The following is a 19970-nucleotide window of genomic DNA, read 5'->3' as shown; positions in this document are numbered from 1 at the left end:
TCCAGGTAATTGCCAAAATTAGAAATTAGTCAGAATTGAGTTCCTTGAAATTGATTTCCCTAATGAGTGCTAAATCTGTAGCTTAGTTTAATCTCACTGCCAAGTTCTTTCTCCCACACTTAAAGTTAATCCACTCAAAGAATACTTAGCTGTAGTGTAGTCAGCCAACAAATGGCACTATATGAAAAGGTCACACAAGAACTCACTTATAAGCCATGAAGCAGAATATCCTCAAGTCGAAAACCAAGATATACTTTCTTTCAACAAGGAATTATTTCCTTTGGCAACACTGCAGTATTGCTTATCATTTTCAGATGACAGGTTTTCCAAAGCTTTACCTAAGTACTTTATAAAATATTTTGTGTGTGTGTATCTTTTAGACAAGCTTTGTTTCCAAACTCCCAGAGAACTGTTTCTTTTTATGAAATAGTCACTCTCTACCAACTGTATTTCCCTTAAAACAGACACTTTAAAATATATGCAGTGTAACTTTTGTTGATTTTTTTCCCTACATGTATAATTAATATTTTGATAGCTCCATATGGACTGATATTTTTAAAATATGTCTCAAGGTTTTTCAGTATCTTTTCTTTCCCCACTGAAAACACTGGAGCAAGAAGTTGAATCCAATCTCTCTCCCCAACTGCAAGATCCTGTTGTGGTGGTCCCCACAGCTATCACCATTGGCTCCCCTGAATAAAGTCTGTCTTACCAACTTTATTTTAAAAAAAAAGAGAAAGAAAGAAAAAAAAAAACCTGGAACAAAAATATTGACACACTGAAAGGGAAAATTTCTTAAAAAGCAAACCTAAGCAATTAGGCACCTCTTGACAACCAGAAAGAATTAAGGTAATATATTAAAGACAAAAGTTGATTATTAGGAGAAAGATGATTACAGAATAAGAATAAAAGGAAACGGTGACTGACCTTGCTGTAAGCTTTGCCCCACAACGCAGCAGCTCACATGACCGCTTTTAGGAAAGAAACCTGGGGAACTCATGGTTGAAGGAGTCAGACGCACTTTAACTGACACAGCCTTTCTACTACGTGAATAGACTAAGTTTAAAAGGAAGAAGGAGTTACACCCCACCACACTCCTTAAATGTCATAATTTTACCAGCCACAAATAATTAGTGAGTTTCTATGTATGTAAACGTAGCTCCTCTTGGCTCTGTTACAATAAAGATCTCTGATGTGACTTCACATCTATTTCCTGTCTGCTTATCATCGGTCTTTTTCTTCTGAACAGACTCCCAGATTAAAGACATCTAGAACAGGTCACATTAAATTTCCTATACTGCAGAGACGTACTGGATCAACAAAGAAGAGTGTAAAAGACCCCTAGTTATATAATGAACTATTTAATTCAAGGGGCTATTATAGAGCTCAATAAATAGCAAGTAACTCCTGAGTGTTTTAAATGCAGTTTCATTTAATCCACACAACAATCCACACCCCCATTTTACATTTGGAAAAGCTGGGACTCAGAGAGGCCCAGGAGATTTCCCTAAGATCAGCAGAGGCTTGAATCCAGATCTATCGGACTTCACACAGCAAATGGGTAGCCACTGTATACTATTATCAACAGGCAGCAGACGTCCTAGCACCGCAGATGAGACAGCGGTTCCTTAAAGTTTATGAAACACAAGTATCTCTACTTTAAGTAACTAATTTAAAAAGCAGATACATGCATTGATAATACAACCCACTTAAACTTCTGAATAATTTCCTAAAAGCAAAATTCTCATCTTTTTATACCGGTAAAGGCCCTTGAAGAACAAACATATTACTAACTTATTATCTACACTGCACTCCAAACTAGCTTTCAGTCAGTCAAACAAAAAATCAGACATAATTACATGTCGAAGGAAAAAATGATTCAGTTTCTTAAAAGGTACTTTCTACCTGTTTTCTTTTCCTTCCCTAAGAATATTGCTAATTCTAGATTAGCAATAGCTCCGTCATCCACCACGTTTCTGTATATTCTAACTTCTTCTACAAAGGAGTAAATAAACTTTTAAATTTTCTAGTATCATTCTAGTATCCAGTATTCAAACTTCTTCTACAAAGGAGTAAATAAACTTTTAAATTTTCTAGTGTTATTCTAGTATCCACTGTCTTTTGGCATTGTAAGATAAAGAAATTAAATTCTATTTCTTAAAAAAAATCTTATTTTCTTTCAACATGTTTTATAAAAGCTGCAGAGGTTAAAGACTCCAAGCTGTAATTAAGTCACCTATGAAAATTACCACAGATAAACTATTAATTTGTTAAAAGGATATAATTTGGAGGAAGAAAGTTCCAGCTCAAGACTTGATTGGCGAGTGCAAGGTAACGCTGAAACACTGAAGACATCTGAGCATTGAGGTTTTCCCGCCTGCTGAACTCCTGCAGAACTTCAACAGTTAACATGAAGATCTGACGAAGGTCTTCTTCCTATAGTCAATAAATCACAAATATTTTATATGAAAAATTTATTCAAAATGTATTCCCTTTTAGAATCATGAAACAAAACAAACACCTTAAAATTTCCAATGGAAAACACAATTTCCTTAAGAACGTGTTCCATTTTTAGGCCTCTCCTTGTAATTTACATCGCAGTAGCTTTCGAGTGACGCCAGCTGGAATTCATGTACTCGAATATAAATGCTACTTCCATAGAGAAGAGAGTCTTTGACAACTTCTGCAGAGCTGGAGGAGTCAGTTGCTATAGTGCAGAGCCCTAGGATTTAAGCCAATGCCTTCACATAACTTTACTCCACAGCCAAACAATACATACAAGACAAAGAGCCCGCACCATCTGCAATAACGTTTGAAATACATGGCCTTCTGGCATTCTTCCAGACCTATTTTTAAGGCCAGCAGAGTCCCATCAACTGAATTAGTTATATCTAAACACAATAAGAAATAAATAATAAACTAAAGATCTTTATAGAAGTATTTTTTTAAGACTAGAATTAAACGAGTAATTTTAAAGCATCAACTGCATTCACCAAACCTATCACTTTACTGTATCCTTTGAAATCAAAAAACAAATCCTGAAGTACAGGCTATCATTCAACTACATAAAAATATTCTCACGTCATTAGGAATAGATGGAGTAAAAAGTGAATGATCCGATAATTAAAACTCAAGAACGAAACTACCAATACCTGAAAAACTCTTTTGCAGTTACCATGGAATTCCATGCTCAATCCAATGTTGCTAGTTTTACTCGAACTTGAAAATTCACTCAATAGTGCAGTCAGAATAGAACAGGCCAGAGTTTGCTGTAATTGTTTGATAAGAAATAATTGTGAGGCATTACAGTTTCAATGCTTTGTTTCAATGCATTTGTTCAAACATAACAGAACATTTTCTCCCTAATTTTAGATCTTCCACTGCGTCTTTAGATCTCATAACAGTCAGAAAATTAGATACGACAAAATAAATATTAGCTCTCCTTTCTAAGTCGTCTGGTCCGTGTTAATAGTACTTCCTCAAATGCTGTTATACAAATCCATCTCACACTTGAACTCAGGACACACTGTTCCTATTCAATAGTGGGATTCAAACGGTATTTTAAAATAATCAATGTTGAAGGTATTATTTTGTTTAATTCGCAGAACAATCTATATCCTCATTTTACATTTGAGAGAAGTGACTCAGAGTACTTATCTAAGGCCAGCTGAGATTTCAACCCATGTTTGTTTGACTCCTTGTTCTGTTTGTAAAATGCATTCCCAAATAGATGAAAAGTGAAACAAATTTTACAGTGTCCAGAATTTTATAGCCAGGTAATACCCAAAATTTTTTAAATAGAAAAATGAAGATTTTTCCTTCTCATTGTTTCTATCCAACAGGCTCCTAATATGAAATCATTGATTTTATTCCCAGACTATTTAGCGTCAAGGTACCAAGGATGGAAAGAGGATACAAATTATCTTGGCAACTTTCCAGGAGTTAAACAGAAATATGCACACTACCTCTGAACAACCGAAAGATTAAAGTCAAGATGATACTATTTATGCAAGCTTATCCAACAGCTGAACACAGTCATACCCACCCACCAACTGCAACATCTTTGTTCAGAAATGCTTCTGATGTCAGTACCTTGACCTTCCAGATACTTATCTTGGCAAATCTTAGCAAATAACTTAATGATATTAAATTCCTAAAAATTGGCATGAAATATCTGTTGAAGGTGAGTGATGGTTCCATGAGTGACTAATAGACAATCTGTCCATTTTGTGTATGTCAGAAATTTTCCTTTAAAAAAATGTAAACATAGGCTGGACACAGTGGCTCAGTCTGTAATCCCAACACTTTGGGAGGCCAAGGCAGGCGATCACCTGAGATCAGGAGTTCGAGACCAGCCTGGCCAACACGGTGAAACTCCGTCTCTACTGAAAATACGAAAAAATCAGCCGGGCATGATGGCGGGCACTTGTCATCTCAGCTACTTGGGACGCCAAGGCAGGAGTATCGCTTGAACCTGGGCGGTGGAGGTCGCAGTGAGCCGAGATCGCGCCACTGCACTCCAGCCTGGGCAACAGAGTGAGACTCCGTCTCAAAAAGAAAAGTAAACTTATTCTTATTTGCCTCTTAATCTCAACTAAAACAAGCGTGACTTGTTTATTATATAGCTAATATTACAGCTAATATTTATGAAAGGCACAAAACCCCACACATGAAGGAAGTGTCTCAGACTTTTCCACACCTGGAAGTAAGCGGAAATTCTCGAGGGAATCCAGGGGTGTGATCAAAGATGCAACAATGAAAGTTCTCTGAATGCTACTGGTTTGGCATAAACACACACACTTTGTAATTTTACTTCAAAATATACATGACTTAATATAAAAACGTCCCCTCCTCCCAAAATCTTCAAGAAACCCATTTAACTGCCTATGTATGGCCCCAGGCTCTTGGAGAGAAAGAAGCCAGGCACTGAGGCCTCTCACAGGAAAAACAGCTGATCACATATTTCTGTTGTTTTCTGTTTAAAGGGATCTCAAACATTCAGAAAGTAGAATCCCTTCATTTTGTAGTTAACAAAATGGTTTTCAAAAATTTTCTTTTAAAATGAGTAATGATTATAGTGCCAGCAATTAACATTAGATAGATACATTTAAATAACATCAGGATCAACTATAAACATGATTTTTAAACACAGCTAGGCTTTGGGGAAAGTAGACGTTAAATCAAATTAATGAGATTCGGAGAAAAAAGTTAATTCACAATGATGTAATGATGAATCTCAAGATCCTAGGATCCTAAAAGCATTTTTTCATTTAGACTTAGCTTTCCACTTATCCTAAGACTCCAGTCAATAAAACATTATAAACACATCTAAATGTTTGAGAAAACTTGTCTTACCAAAAACAGAAATTAATTTCTGACTCTCAGATGAGATAACCTATTAAAAACAGAATTCACACACAACATATAAAAACCTGCAAGCTGAAAGAAGCTAGAAGCACTCATTAAACAAATTATTATTCTTACAAATAAATAATCTATACTAATTTTTCACAAGTAATTTACAACTTTCCACTCACAAGTAATTTACAACTTTCCACAGGTTGTGTTTTACTGCATTCACCACAAAATGCCTTATTTTGAAACTACCACCATATTCAAGTCTTCAGGAACATCTCTCTAATTAATGATCACAACCATATGTATTCACAAAAGCTTTACTTTTTCACGTGAAACAAACATTTCCCAAGATAACTTGTGGTTTATGGTCAAGATGAGAAACAAATGAGTGAAGGAGACGGGCAGGGCAACGACAAGTGAAAGCCCTGCTAAAGCTCCTCCTGCAACTACCAACTTCATCACACAAAACAAGGAGCCCGTGGCATGGAACTGCTTTTTAGTTACAGCAAGGAACACATCCCTCCAAAACAGCAACTACCAACTTCATCACACAAAACAAGGAGCCCCGTGGCATGGAACTGCTTTTTAGTTACAGCAAGGAACACATCCCTCCAGAACAGCAACTACCAACTTCATCACACAAAACAAGGAGCCCCGTGGCATGGAACTGCTTTTTAGTTACAGCAAGGAACACATCCCTCCAAACAGCAACTACCAACTTCATCACACAAAACAAGGAGCCCCGTGGCATGGAACTGCTTTTTAGTTACAGCAAGGAACACATCCCTCCAGAACAGCCACTACCAACTTCATCACACAAAACAAGGAGCCCGTGGCAAGGAACTGCTTTTTAGTTACAGCAAGGAACACATCCCTCCAAAACAGCCAACTTCCACACTAATGAAGTACAACTTCACCCACAAAACAAGTACATTCGTAATCGATGAGAATTTAGAACAAAATGCACTTATAGGCTTAGCCCCCTGAACACATAAGAATCTTTTGTTTTAAAATAATTTTTTCATCCTGCAAAAATATACTTCTATCTTAGAAAAACCAGAAATTATAGAAAAGCACAAAGAAAATAAAATTGTCTACAATCCTATCATCCAGGAGTTACTACTGTAACATTTATAGCTTTCTAATTTTTTAGTGCACAGATATAAATTTTTATATACCATTGATATCAACCCATATATAGTTTTACATTCTACTTTTGCACTTTATACCTATGAAATAAAAAGAAAAAATCTAACAAGTGTGTTCTATTTAAATACATCATTTAAAGACTTAAGAAATACATAAAAATAAATTATCATACAGCATTGTTAGAGGTATTGCAAGAACTCAAATATTCCGGCTTTGACTGTATCTACAGTTATCAGCTTCCAAAGAACTAAAACTCAATAGGATATTTTCATCATTAAAAGATACCAAATACCATAAGCTCTCCTTAATTTGGAAATCCTGTAGGAATATGAGATTACCATCATAAATATTAATTATACTACACTAGTCTGGCTCAAAGGTGCCAAATGAATAGAGACTCCTGGAGAATGATGAATAATTAAACACTGATTATACATTAAGAGAGCAAAGTACTTCAACACATATCAACAAAGTATTTCTCCCTATTCATAGGGGAATTAAACATATCACTAAATGTCTAGGACTCACTTCTAAATATGTTTGCTCATTTTCAATATTTAATTATGGATTAAATCCCCTTAAAATGAAGTTACTCTCACATTGTGTTGTAATGAAGATCGCTAGGGAAGCAAGCCAAAAATAAAACTCCCAAGGGAGAACAGAGGACAGCTTCTTCCCAGGACAGAGAGGAAAGAAAAAACATTAAAGCATCAAATCTGCCGAGAGGAGATCACCAGCTTTAGCTTTTCTTACCCTTGAAGAATGTTCTTATCTGCCTCCTTCAGTCAGCTGGTCTCAGTGGGCATCCCAAGTGCACCCCCGAACTCACCCTCTGCTGACCAGTATCTTCAAGTGCTGCCTCTCTGGCCTTTGTCAAAGTCAGAGCTAGATATTTTTCCCTATCAGAGACAGTGGCTCTGATACTTAAGACAGCCGGAAACAAAAGCTGTACTAATTAATGTCAGTGAAATCGGATCAAAGTTGACTAACTGATTGATAAAAGACTGCCATACTAAAATTCACAGGAATTTGCTCAGTATAAAATACAAATCTTAAGACTTCTAAGAGGTTAATACAACAATACTTCACTTATCTAAGATCATAAAGAATTAAGTTAATATCTGTTAATTTTGTAAATGCAGCAAGCAAATATTTTTAATGAAACCTCCTATAAATTTTTCTTAAGGAATTATTTCTATGGCAATTATTATATGATATTATAGTTAAGTGACTACTTGGAAGCTACCAAAACATAAGGAGCCTTCCACCCGTTGGCAGCGTGGTGCCAGATCCCAATGCTTGTTGATTTATGTCTGCTTCATAGCTTTTCTCAGCCATCCTTTGTTGTTGTCTATCATTCACTGCTGCTGGCAATTTGACTGCCACTAACGTGTAGTTCTAAATGGATCATTTTCATTTGCTCACAAGTTAGAAACCAAAGAAAATTTATTAAAATTACATCTAAAATAAATTATAAATAAAAACACTCCGCAGGACTCTCTTAGGAGTCCAATACAAGAATCCTGTTTGAATCAGTTAGAAAATCTGGGCTCTAACAGTCCAAGATTTCCTTCTTCAAATAACTGTGGTCAAAGCCCTTCATGTACCTTGACCTCAGCTTTCTCACCTATAATAAGGGCTACCACCCTCTGCCCTTCCTAAGTTGCGTAATTGTCCTAAGGCTCAAATTGGATAATGCTTAAAAATACCATGTAATTACACCAGGTTACAAGAAGGTAAAGTAGCAGCTGTATTTTTTATCATTATCATAAAAAATAACCACCACCTATTTCGGCTTTTTTAAATTCTATTCCTTGATGATGATCTACATTCTGCAAAATTAAAATTACTAAATGTGTTACACCACTTAAAAAAGAAAGCTATAACTGAAGCTGTATCGATAATTAAAGCAATACAGCAGATGTTCAGTAAATGCTATTTGGATTAATGAATCAATGTTTATTTCTATGCCCAGCACCATGTTAACACAACAGAAGTTGGAAAATAAATGATGTGTTCCCTATTTTTTGGTTATTTAGACATTTCTACAAGAAAATTTTAATATGTCAAACAAGTAGAAGACCAATGTAATGAGGTGTCAAGGTTATAAAAAAAAGCCTAATTGTCTTCTTTCATTGAAGTACTGAAAATTCACAAGTTAATTCACGGGCTAACAATTTAAGTAACTCTTATCTTCACACTGAAAGTCTTATAGCAGTATTCTCATTTATTTCTAGCAAAAGCCATTAATTTCAAGCTAGTGAAAAAATGCCCTTCAGAGATAGCTTGCCTCACTCACCAGCTTACTGTCACAAGCCCAAGATACTCAAACACTAGCTCCAGCTGACAAAATAAAATACTCTTGTTCAGAGAGAGGATTGTCTCTTATAATAGCCTGGCTCTTACCCCAGGAGCTTTATTACCAAGAATAAACTTTATGAAAGGTTGCCATACATAAAGCAGACTTCCAGCTGCTCTTCTATGCAAACATCAATGAGACTTATGATAAGAGAGATTAACTTGGCTATCACATCCAGGGGCTGCCGTAGACACGTGAATTTCTCACCCACTTCTCTCTAGTATGGCAAAGAGGAAGAAAGGATACTTAAATGCTAAATTAAACAGCTTTAAAAGTGATTTAACGTATGCCTACCGCTTTCAAAGGAAATAAGACAAATACGGATTATATATTTAAATACAGATTAAAATTTTAACTTAAAATAAAAAAAAAGTCTGCTACTTTCCTAGGAAGGCAAGTTTCCATATCCCTCCCAAGTTAGTACTGACAGCAGGTCTGACACTACTGCAAACTGAGACGAAATAACCATGGTAACCTTTAAAATCATGGAAGGAAAACATCATAACTGCCCACAAGCTTGAAACAACATATCATTTAATAACCATACAGGCAAGAATTAACGAAGAATACATCATTTTTTATACAAATTAGATATAATCTTTCCATAAAACTGTAGAGAACCAAGTCTTTAAGAAAATTCTGAAAGCATTTAAAGAAAGGCTAATGTGTTGGTTACCTGTATTTTTTAAAAACACGCACAAATTGGCAGAGTGTGGTGGCTCACACCTGTAATCCAGCACTTTGGGAGGCTGAAGTGGGTAGATCACTTGAGGTCAGGAGTTCGAAACCAGCCTGGCACAAATGGCAAAACCCCATCTCTACTAAAAATATAAAAATTAGCCTGGTATAGTGGCATGCGCTTGTAGTCCCAGCTGCTCGGGAGGCTGAGGCATGAGAATCGCTTGAACCCAGGAGGCAGAGGTTGTAGTGAGCTGAGATCATGCCAATGCACTCCAGCCCGGGTGACAGAGCGAGACTCCGTCTCAAAAAAAACCCACACACAAATGATTAGTTTTCACTCATAGCATAAACATTTTCTTCTGCTTTTCCATACTTAAAATATTGTTGGAGAGAAAAACACATGATTTACTATAGTTCACTTCCCAAGATTCTATGAAGAAAGCAGTGACAGACTACTAGGGAGAGAACACAAATACTTGCTGAATAGAAGTGAATATTATCACATTTATTTTACATATTAGTGAACTAATGCCTAGAGAAGTTAATTTAAGTTAGGTTGGCAATAAATGGTAGAGCTGGGATTTAAACCCAAGTGTGAATCCAAAATCAGTGTTCTATTATAGTACACTGCCTCTAAACCTGTATAAATGCAAACATGAGATGAGTACAGGGAAATGGACCATCAAAAATCAATTCTTGGCTGGGCGTGGTGGGTCACACATATAAGGCTGAGACAGGAGGATCACCTTGAGGTCAGGAGCTCAAGACAGCCTGGGCAACATAGTGAGACCTCACCTTTACAAAAGAATTTTAAAATTAGCCAGGTACAGTGGCACGTACCAATAATCCCAGCTGAAGCTGAGGTGAGAGGATCACTTGAGCCCAGGTGACCGAGGCAGCAGTGAGCTATGAACATGTCACTGCACTTCAGCCTAGGCGAGAGAGCGGGGCCCTGTTTCTAAAACAACAAAACAAACAAATGAAACCAATACGCTTCAAAAGCGAAGGGGGAAAAGCCAGACTACACACAGACAGTTTCTGGCCAATGACGGTCGATCGAAATGTCTCTCTAGAAGAGATGTGAGGGGAAAATTAGTTACCTAATTTAATGGTTCATGAGGTCAACTCTTTCTTCATCTATAGAAAACCTTCAGTTAATTTTCTCTACTTTTCAAATCTCTCTTAAAAATCACCTTTATAAAGAAAGTTTTTAGCCAATACTAAATCAATGTTCTGATCAGTTATCATTCTCCTTTCTTACAGAGGTTTTAATCATCTTGTTCACTGTCATTTATGTCTGAGACTAAGAAAATATTAAGTAAATTCTTGAACCACTTACAAATTCTTAACAGTCCAAGAAGAAGAGAGGATGATATATGAAAATGTCTCAACTTCATTTTTTAGGCCTTCCTAATGAGCTAGTTTCAAGCTACTAGGCAAGGACAAATAGGGACAGTGTATGCATTTAACTTGCCATATAAAGCAGAGAATATTTTTCACATTTAATGTTTTTAATACAGTCGCCAAAATAAATTCCATCCCGCAATCCTGAAATTAAATTCTACTTCCCACTATTGATTTCCTACTATTATAGTAGTTCTCAGCCCTGGTATTAAAAATTTGACTTTCGGCCAGGCATGGTGGCTCACACCTGTGATCTTTGGGAGGCCAAGGCGGGCTGAATGCTTGAGCCTGGAAGTTCGAGACCAGCTTGGGCAACGTAGCAACACCCTGTCTCTACAAAAATATAAAAAAATAGCTCAGTGGGGTGGCGTGCACCTGTAGTCCCAGCTCCTCAAGAGGCTGAGGTGGAAGAATTGCCTGAGCATGCGGAGGTCAAGGCTGCAGTAAGCCAGGACTGCACCGCTGCACTCCATTACCTAGGCAACAGAGCAAGACCCAGTCTCAAAAGAAAAAAAAAAGAAAGGAAGAAATTTGACTTTAAAAATATCTTTGGAGTCTTTCATGAGAATATTACATTTATCCACTATTCTCAAAGTGTACACACTATGAAGAGAGCAAAATCCTATCTAACTGAACAGTGACATCTGTTCCAATCATTCTCAGAAGATCAGTTATTTCAGCGGCTCAAAAAAAATCCAATTGCCAGGTTGCAGTGGGACTAGTTTTTGTGCTGGGTCAAATTACCCAAGGGGAAAGGAAGCAGAGAACTCAGTTCCCAAGTATGTGCTCATTCCTGAGAGAGGCAAGGAACTCTTGATCCTTTGCCTGTGCCGTCCCAGTACTAACAAGCTACTTGTAGGGGGTGAGGGCAGGCCGCATAAATTCTACCCCAATACCAAAACCCTGGCTGGAATGATCACCAAACAAACAAGGGAAAGGTATTAGTCATAAATAGATAGATCTCAGAGTTACTAGTAATGTTCCTCAAGTTTAAATCCTGTCTATCACAATGAGCTGGACTCTTTTACTGCAGCCGGTCAAAATGAAACAAGATGTTCTTATGTGAAATCTAAAATACGAAGGGCAACTTGATTCAGAGTATTAGGGGTAAAGATAATATTTCCAAGTAGCAGCCTCAGTTGCAAACCTTTTCTCTGCTAGTTTTATCTACGTCTATCGACCACTTCTTTTTCCCCAGGCTATCTATGATGAACACCATTGGATAATGCACATGGCCATTAGTGTGGAAGCAAATTCTAACAAAATTCATAGAAATGACAAGATTACCATTATACAACTCGCGTAGGTACTGCTGAAGCATCAGCATCTCATGAACAAAGCTTATAATATTTGGTATATTATATTTGGTATATTTGACTATTATAGTATATTAGATTATAATATTTCATAACAATTAAAATAATGATTAATATTTATGGCAACATGGAAAATACAGAATCAAATGAGAAAGCAAGGTACATCACATCTGTATTATGTATATACATTAAAAAAGACTAGAAGAAAACCTAAACAAATGAAAATTGCCTGATGACTTTTTCACTTGTTTATGTAGATATCCATTACTCTTGCTATAATGCTATTTGTGTAACAGAAAATATAAATTGTTAAGATTTATAAATACAAATAGCACACTTAACCACAGTGGGATTACCACTACTTATCAACTGGCTGACTTCATGAAAAATGCTTTTACAGTCAACTGAAAAGCTCACAACACACTGATCAGAAATGGAGACTATGTCTACCACCACAATTTACACTACATAGCTTCCCATGGCCAGGCACGGTGGCTCCTATTTGTAATCCCAGCATTTTGGAAGGCTGAGGCGAGAGAATCACTTGAGCCCAGGAGTTCAAGACCAGCCTGGGCAACATAGTGAAACCTTGTCTGTACAAAAAAATGTTTAAAATTAGCCAGGAGTGGTGGCTTGTGCCTATAGTCCCAGCTACTTAGGAGACTAAGGTGGGAAGCCTGAGCCCATGACTTCGGGGCTGCAGTGAGCTGTGATCATAACACTGCACTGCACAGCCTGTGCAACAGAGCAAGTGAGACCCCATCTCAAAAAAAAAAAAAGCTTCCTACCCAGGTACAGTAAGTAGCCTGTACCTTAATCCCAGCTACTCGAGAGGCTGAGGTGGGAGGTGGGAGGACTGGTTGAGCCCAGGAGACTGAGGCTGCAGTGAGCTATGCACCACTGCATCACACCCTGTCTCTTAAATTTAAAAAAAAGGAGCTCCCCATAATTTTCACCTCGAAAATTTAATATGAACCCTTCTTAGGTGATTACTTTCAAGAAATAGTCCCACTTCATAAAACAAAATCAAAATGACTTATAGAATGTAAAGATTCAAACATATATACTTTCAAATGTATTAGTTTTATACAAAAAAACTAAATTTCACAATACTAAGATTAAGTAAAAGGGCCATAAAACTAGATTATCAGTCTGTAGAACGACACCATCCAGTATGTCTGTCACTAACTACGTGTGGCTATTTGAATTTAAATTAAAATTTAAAAGATTAGAAAATTCAGTTCTTCAGTCACCCTAGCCACATTTCACATGACCAACTGCCGCAAGTGGCCAGCGTAGCGGCTACATATTAGGGAGCACAGACATCCAACACTTCTTTCAACACAGTAAGTTCTACTGGACAGCACTACTCTTGAGGAAATTTGCCACAAAAATGGCATAAAACGTAACATCACACAATAAAACATCAAGATGTAAATAAACATGTTCTGTATCTTGACTATGGTAGGAGTTTACTGGTACACACAACTGTCACAACTTAACGAGGCGTGCATTTTAGACATAGTAATGCATGTAAATTACTTCTCAATAAAGTTAAGGGGAAAAAAAGAACAAACACATGACCACGGATGAATTTCTAAGGAAAACAAAAAACACTTAGGACATACATAGTAAGTTCCAAAGTCCTGACCAGCTTGCTTACAGATTCCGTGGCTCTAGACTCCTGGGGTATCAGTCTGCGGTCCTAAGCAGAGTGGAAGCAGATGGCTGGGACAGTGAGGTGAGTGCATAGCTGTGTGCAGTGAAAAGTGGTGGATACAAAGGCAGGAGAAAAGAGATCGAAGATATTGTGGAAAGCAAGGGACAATGTATATGGCCCTCCTAAAATGCACCACTGCATCTCAACCTCAAAGCGTCAACTACACGGTGAAAATCACATCCACTAACTGAGGGGCCAATGAAGACAAAAGGAATTAACAAACAGTTATACGGCATATAGCCTCACATAGATATCTTTAAAATGGTTTAAAAATGTTAAGGTAATAAGCTACCCAAAACACTTAAAAGATTTAATATCCGAGACTCAGAACGGCCAAGTATTACCAATCTCAATTCTATATGAGTGAAATATCATTCAGGTGATAAAAGCTGATAGGTTAAACCAAGAATAGGCCGGGCGCGGTGGCTCAAGCCTGTAATCCCAGCACTTTGGGAGGCCGAGATGGGCGGATCACGAGGTCAGGAGATCGAGACCATCCTGGCTGACACATTGAAACCCCGTCTCTACTAAAAAAAATACAAAAAACTAGCCGGGCGACGTGGCGGGCGCCTGTAGTCCCAGCTACTCGGGAGGCTGAGGCAGGAGAATGTTGTAAACCCGGGAGGTGGAGCTTGCAGTGAGTTGAGATCCGGCCACTGCACTCCAGCCTGGGCGACAGAGCCAGACTTCGTCTCAAAAAAAAAAAAAAAACCAAAAAAAAAACCAAGAATCACAGCTAATCATTAAAAGCAACCACAGCTCCTCCTGCCTCAGAGTGATTACAACCAAAAAGCCACTCTCCAGGCACAACTCCAGCTCTCTAAAAGGTAGACAGGAGAGTGGAGAGGGTGGGGGAACAGGCTTCCCAAAGTAATTCAGCCAAGAACAGTGATCCCTAATTTGTTCAGTTGACAGTAACTGCTAAAGTCCAATGGCCTATTAGGACAGCAACTTTTAATTATTTTTGTTATGTCAGATATTTTCTATTTTATTCAAACACTTCTGTAATCACTAGTAGCTATCAAAGGTTTATTAGAAATGGCAAAACAAAGTTCAATAGAAATGGTTAACGATATTATGGCATATTAGCTTATAATATTTTATAACAATTAAAATCATGATTATGAATATTTATGGCAACATGGAAAATACAGAACCAAACAAAAAAGCAAAGTACACCACATTTATATTATGTACATATATTTAAAAAGACTAGGCCAGGCGCGGTGGCTCACACCTGTAATACCAGCACTTTGGGAGGCCAAGGCGGGCGGACCACCTCAGGTTGGGAGTTTGAGACCAGCCTGACCAACATGGAGAAACCCTGTCTCTACTAAAAATACAAAATTAGCCAGGCGTGGTGGCACATGCCTGTAATCCCAGCTACTCTGGAGGCTGAGACAGGAGAACTGCTTGAACCCAGGAGGCAGAGGTTGCCATGAGCCAAGATTGAGCCATTGCACTCCAGCCTGGACAACAAGAGCAAAACTCTGTCTCAAAAAAAAAAAAGAAAAAAAAAGACTAGAAGAAAACCTGAACAAATGAAAATTGCTTGACTGATAGCTTTTTCACTTTTTTGTTTATGTAGATATCCATTACTCTTGCTATAATGCTATTTGTGTAACAGAAAATATAAATTGTTAATATTTATAAATACAAACAGCACACTTACCACAGTGGGATTGCCACTACTAATCAACTGGCTGACTTCATGAAAAATGCTTTTGCAGTCAATTGATTTATCTAATGATCCTCTTTTTACAATTACTGCTACTGCTAGTAGAATCTGTTCCCGAACATACTTTTGAAGGCTGTAAAACATAAAAATCATTATGAAAAATTTACCTAAATCTAATACAAGAATACTTCCAAACTTCTCTCTATTCCTGTAGCTACTAATAACATTGCTTACATGTGAGAGTAGCAGAGCCAAATGGTTATGTACAGACTCCAAAGCCAGGAGGCCTGGGTTCAATCCCAGGCTCCATTGTGGACGGGCTGTATGACCCTGGGCAAGACAGTTAGCGCTCAGGGCCTTGGTTTTCTCATCTGTAAAATGAGAATAACACTGCTAGTGTTATTATAAGGGTTAAATGTTCCTAGAGCTGTGCCCAGTACATACTAAGCACTACACAAGTGTTATTTGCTCCAGGAAGCATTCAACAGATGTAAGTCAGCTCCCTGTTAAATATTTGTAGGGAAAAAAAATCACTAAGATTAAGATTCCACTAGTTTGGAGATAAATTCTGATCTAACCTACATCTACAACCACTAATCTATCCTAAATCCCATTTCCCTTTAATGTTTAAAGGCAACATACTAGCTATCCAAGATACATCATTATGGAAACATAAAATTGTAAAACACACACATTCAAAACGTTCATATCTAGGTTCTGTTCCTTCATGTGATGACAGAAGCACCCGTCCCAAGTGGAGGCATTTTACCAAGCCCATTTGACCACAAGGGCACAGAAACTTAATTGACTTTTCACAATCTTTTCTGAAAGACAAGGATCAGAAAACATACTCCCAAACTTTATAATCTAGCCTCTAGAATCCCACAAAGATAGAGCCACCATGTGCCCCTGGAATAAACTCAAACCCCTTAACATGGCTTACAAGCAGTGGGAACCATTCTAGCTTTCCTGGGACAGCCTCAATTTAACTGTTGCCCCAAATAATTATTAATAGTTCTTTATTTCACTCTCCAAAGTGTCCCAGTTTGGACACCCACCTACAGCCACTGGTGGCTGCTCCTCTCCTTGACGTCTGTCCTTCCACACACACTCACACCTGCAGACATATTGACCTTTCACTTCCTCACTCCACACTCGTGCACTTCCAGGCCTCTGAACTTCTAGTCCCTCTCCCAAGATTGTGATGTCACTTTCTCCAGAAAGTTATTACTCAGGGTTCCCACGGCACCCTCACATGACATGACATATCTGTTACTACTGGTTCACTAGCTCCCAGATCAGCTGCCCATTCTATGCACACTAGCATATGCAAAGCACACTGCCTGCTGCATAACATGCATTTATTAGATATTTATACAGATGAATAAACACGTCTCCCTATCGTCAAGACTGAAGTGAAAAAACATTCCTTCAAAACATACACTTGAACCATTCATCTTTCATTCATTAAGCAAATAAATGCAGAGATCCTACTATGTGTAAGAATATTAGTTGGCCAAAGGGAATTTCTGTACTTTTAAGAAGACAGAATAGTTTCATAGGCACTGACTACTACTAGAAAACATACATAAAGCTGAAGACCATGACTACAAACATACACAAAGATAGTTTCAAATATCTCTATTGGCAAGAATTAAAATTTTTAGTAGAATGAATAATAGCTACCATTTATTGAATGCTTACTATATGCAAGAATTTATATGAACTAGTTTCACAAGTATTAACACATCTAATCCTCATGATAATACTACTATTATTCACTCCATTTAAAAATCAAATCAGAAGGCCAGGCGTGGTGGCTCACGCCTGTAATCCCAGCACTTTGGGAGGCCAAGGTGGGCGGATCACGAGGTCAGAAGATAGAGACCATCCTGGCTAACATGGTGAAACCCTGTCTCTACTAAAAAAATACAAAAAAAATTAGCCGGGCCCGGTGGCAGGCACCTGTAGTCCCAGCTACTCGGGATACTGAGGCAGGAGAACTGCATGAACCCGGGAGGCAGAGCTTGCAGTGAGCCGAGATTGTGCCACTGCACTCCAGCCTGGGCAACGGAGCAAGACTCTGTCTCAAAAACAAACAAAAAAATCAAATCAGGAAATTAACGCACAAAGAAGTGATCTGCCCAGCATTGCAGAGTTAAGTGGCGGAAGTAGGTGCAAACCCCTTTCTTGACCACTATGCTACACTTGCCTCTTTAATAAAGGGCATTGTGCATTTCACTCTATACAAATTTTATTTCAATTAAGAGGAAAACAAAAAAAAGAAAAAATTATGTGCACATACTGGGAAGTACACATTATTTATGTAATAGTTTACTACATAGCCTATAGAATTCTACCTATGCAGTATGCCAAAAACGTTTAACTTGACTCTAATCCACACTGTAGGGCATTCTACAAGATACACATATCTGTGTCATGAAAGGCAAAAAAGAGCACACAACTATTCTAGATTACAAGAGACATGACAACTAAATACGTTGTATCATCTCTGGCTCACCTAGATTAAAAAATAACCTACTGTACCTAAATAAAGCAAGTATTAATAGATCTGAAGCAACAGATAGACTGCAATACAAAAACAAAAAACCTATAAAAAGGAAAAAGGATATAAATACTATTCAGACAATTGGGAAACCCAGAATATGGAATCAGAACTGTTAGATCATGTAAATACATCAATTATACCAAAAGTATTGAGATTATGCTTTCAGAAGAGACATGTTCAAAGACTTTAAGGCTAAAGTATCATGATGTCTGTGGCACTCTCAAATAGTTAAGGGTGAAAAATGTATATATACATAAGAGAGAAATAAAAAATGTGACAAAATGTTAACTGAGCCTCTACTAGAAAAAGGTTGTATGCCTTCATTATACTCTTCTTTCCACTTTGCTGAAAGTTTGCCACCACACTCCGGGCTGGGCAACACAGTGAGACTCTCTCCTTAAAAAAAAGTTGGAGATGGCCGGGCGCGGTGGCTCAAGTCTGTAATCCCAGCACTTTGGGAGGCCGAGGCGGGCGGATCACGAGGTCAGGAGATCAAGACCATCCTGGCCAACATGGTGAAATCCCATCTCTACTAAAAATGCAAAAAATTAGCCAGGCATGGTGGTGTGTGCTTGTAATCCCAGCTACTCGGGAGGCTGAGGCAGTAGAATCGCTGGAACCCAGGAGGCGGAGGTTGCAGTGAGCCAAGTTCGCGCCATTGCACTCTAGCCTGGGGGACAAAACAAGACTTTGTCTCGAGAAAAAAGAAAACAATTAAAAATTTAAAAAAAATAAATGGATGGATGGATGGATGGATGGATAGATAGATATGTGTGAGCTATTTCAATGTGGAAGCCTACAATCAAGATAGATAGGTAGATAGATAGATAGATAGATAGATAGATAGATAGATAGATAGATAGATAGATAGATAGATAGAGATAGATAATGTGTGAGCTATTTCAATGTGGAACCCTACAATCAACTCTACAATGAAGCTAATTACTTTAGCTTCTAAATTATCAAAATGATTTTAAAATGAGATTAATTCAGGCCAGGTACGGTGGCTCATTCCTGCAATCCCAGCACTTTGGGGTACTGAGGCAGGAGGACTGTTTGAGCTCAGGAGTTCAAGACCAGCCTGGACAACACAGCAAGACCCTGTCTCAATTAAAAATAAAAATAAAAAGAAGGCCGGGCACGGTGGCTGACGCCTGTAATCCCAGCACTTTGGGAGGCTGAGGTGGGAGGATCATGAGGTCAAGAGATCGAGACCATCCTGGCCAACATGCTGAAACCCTGTCTCTATTAAAGATAAAAAAATTAGCTGGGTGTGGTGATGCGCACCTCTAGCCCCAGCTACTCGGGAGGCTGGGGCAGGAGAATCACATGAACCCAGGAGGCGGATGTTGCAGTGAGCCGAGACCGCGCCACTGCACTCCAACCTGGTGACAGAGCGAGGTTCCGTCTCTAAAAAAAAATAAAAACAAATAAAAAGGGAAAAAAAAGAATGAGATTATTTTGGATAATGTAAGAGACCACGCACATATACATAATGAAAATCTGTTACACATTTAAGTCTACCAAGGTCTCCAGAGTTTAGTGGTTTTCAGGTTGGGGGATGGGGACAAGGGGGAGAAAAGGCTATGATAACTTAACAGCTCCACAAAAAAGAACCTCTCTAGTTGACCTGAAGCTCCCCTGCTGGCCCTGACTCCTTAAGGAAGGCTGGTCCAGATGATGATGGCTGCAGCAGCCAGAGCTTTTACTCCCCACCAGGCACTGTGCTCAGAACT

The 19970-nt window shown here is 38.2% G+C and overlaps 1 protein-coding gene across 1 annotated transcript in view; it reads right to left on the bottom strand.

The window, feature by feature from the left end:
* The window catches only part of XPO4 (exportin 4), a 115222-nt gene that overhangs the window by 67840 nt on the left and 27412 nt on the right, over positions 1 to 19970 (bottom strand). Inside the window, exons 4-6 of the mRNA XM_011976541.1 lie at positions 15660 to 15798; positions 3153 to 3269; positions 2283 to 2436 (exon numbers count right to left, since the gene is read on the bottom strand). Of these exons, the coding sequence (XP_011831931.1) occupies positions 2283 to 2436; positions 3153 to 3269; positions 15660 to 15798 (410 nt within the window). The remainder of the gene's footprint in view (positions 1 to 2282; positions 2437 to 3152; positions 3270 to 15659; positions 15799 to 19970) is intronic.

This window comes from Mandrillus leucophaeus, unplaced genomic scaffold (genome assembly GCF_000951045.1).
Source record: "Mandrillus leucophaeus isolate KB7577 unplaced genomic scaffold, Mleu.le_1.0 Scaffold168, whole genome shotgun sequence".
Classification (NCBI taxonomy): domain Eukaryota; kingdom Metazoa; phylum Chordata; class Mammalia; order Primates; family Cercopithecidae; genus Mandrillus; species Mandrillus leucophaeus.
The sequence above is the reverse complement of the archived record's forward strand: the minus strand, read 5'-3'. Positions and strand labels throughout refer to the sequence as shown.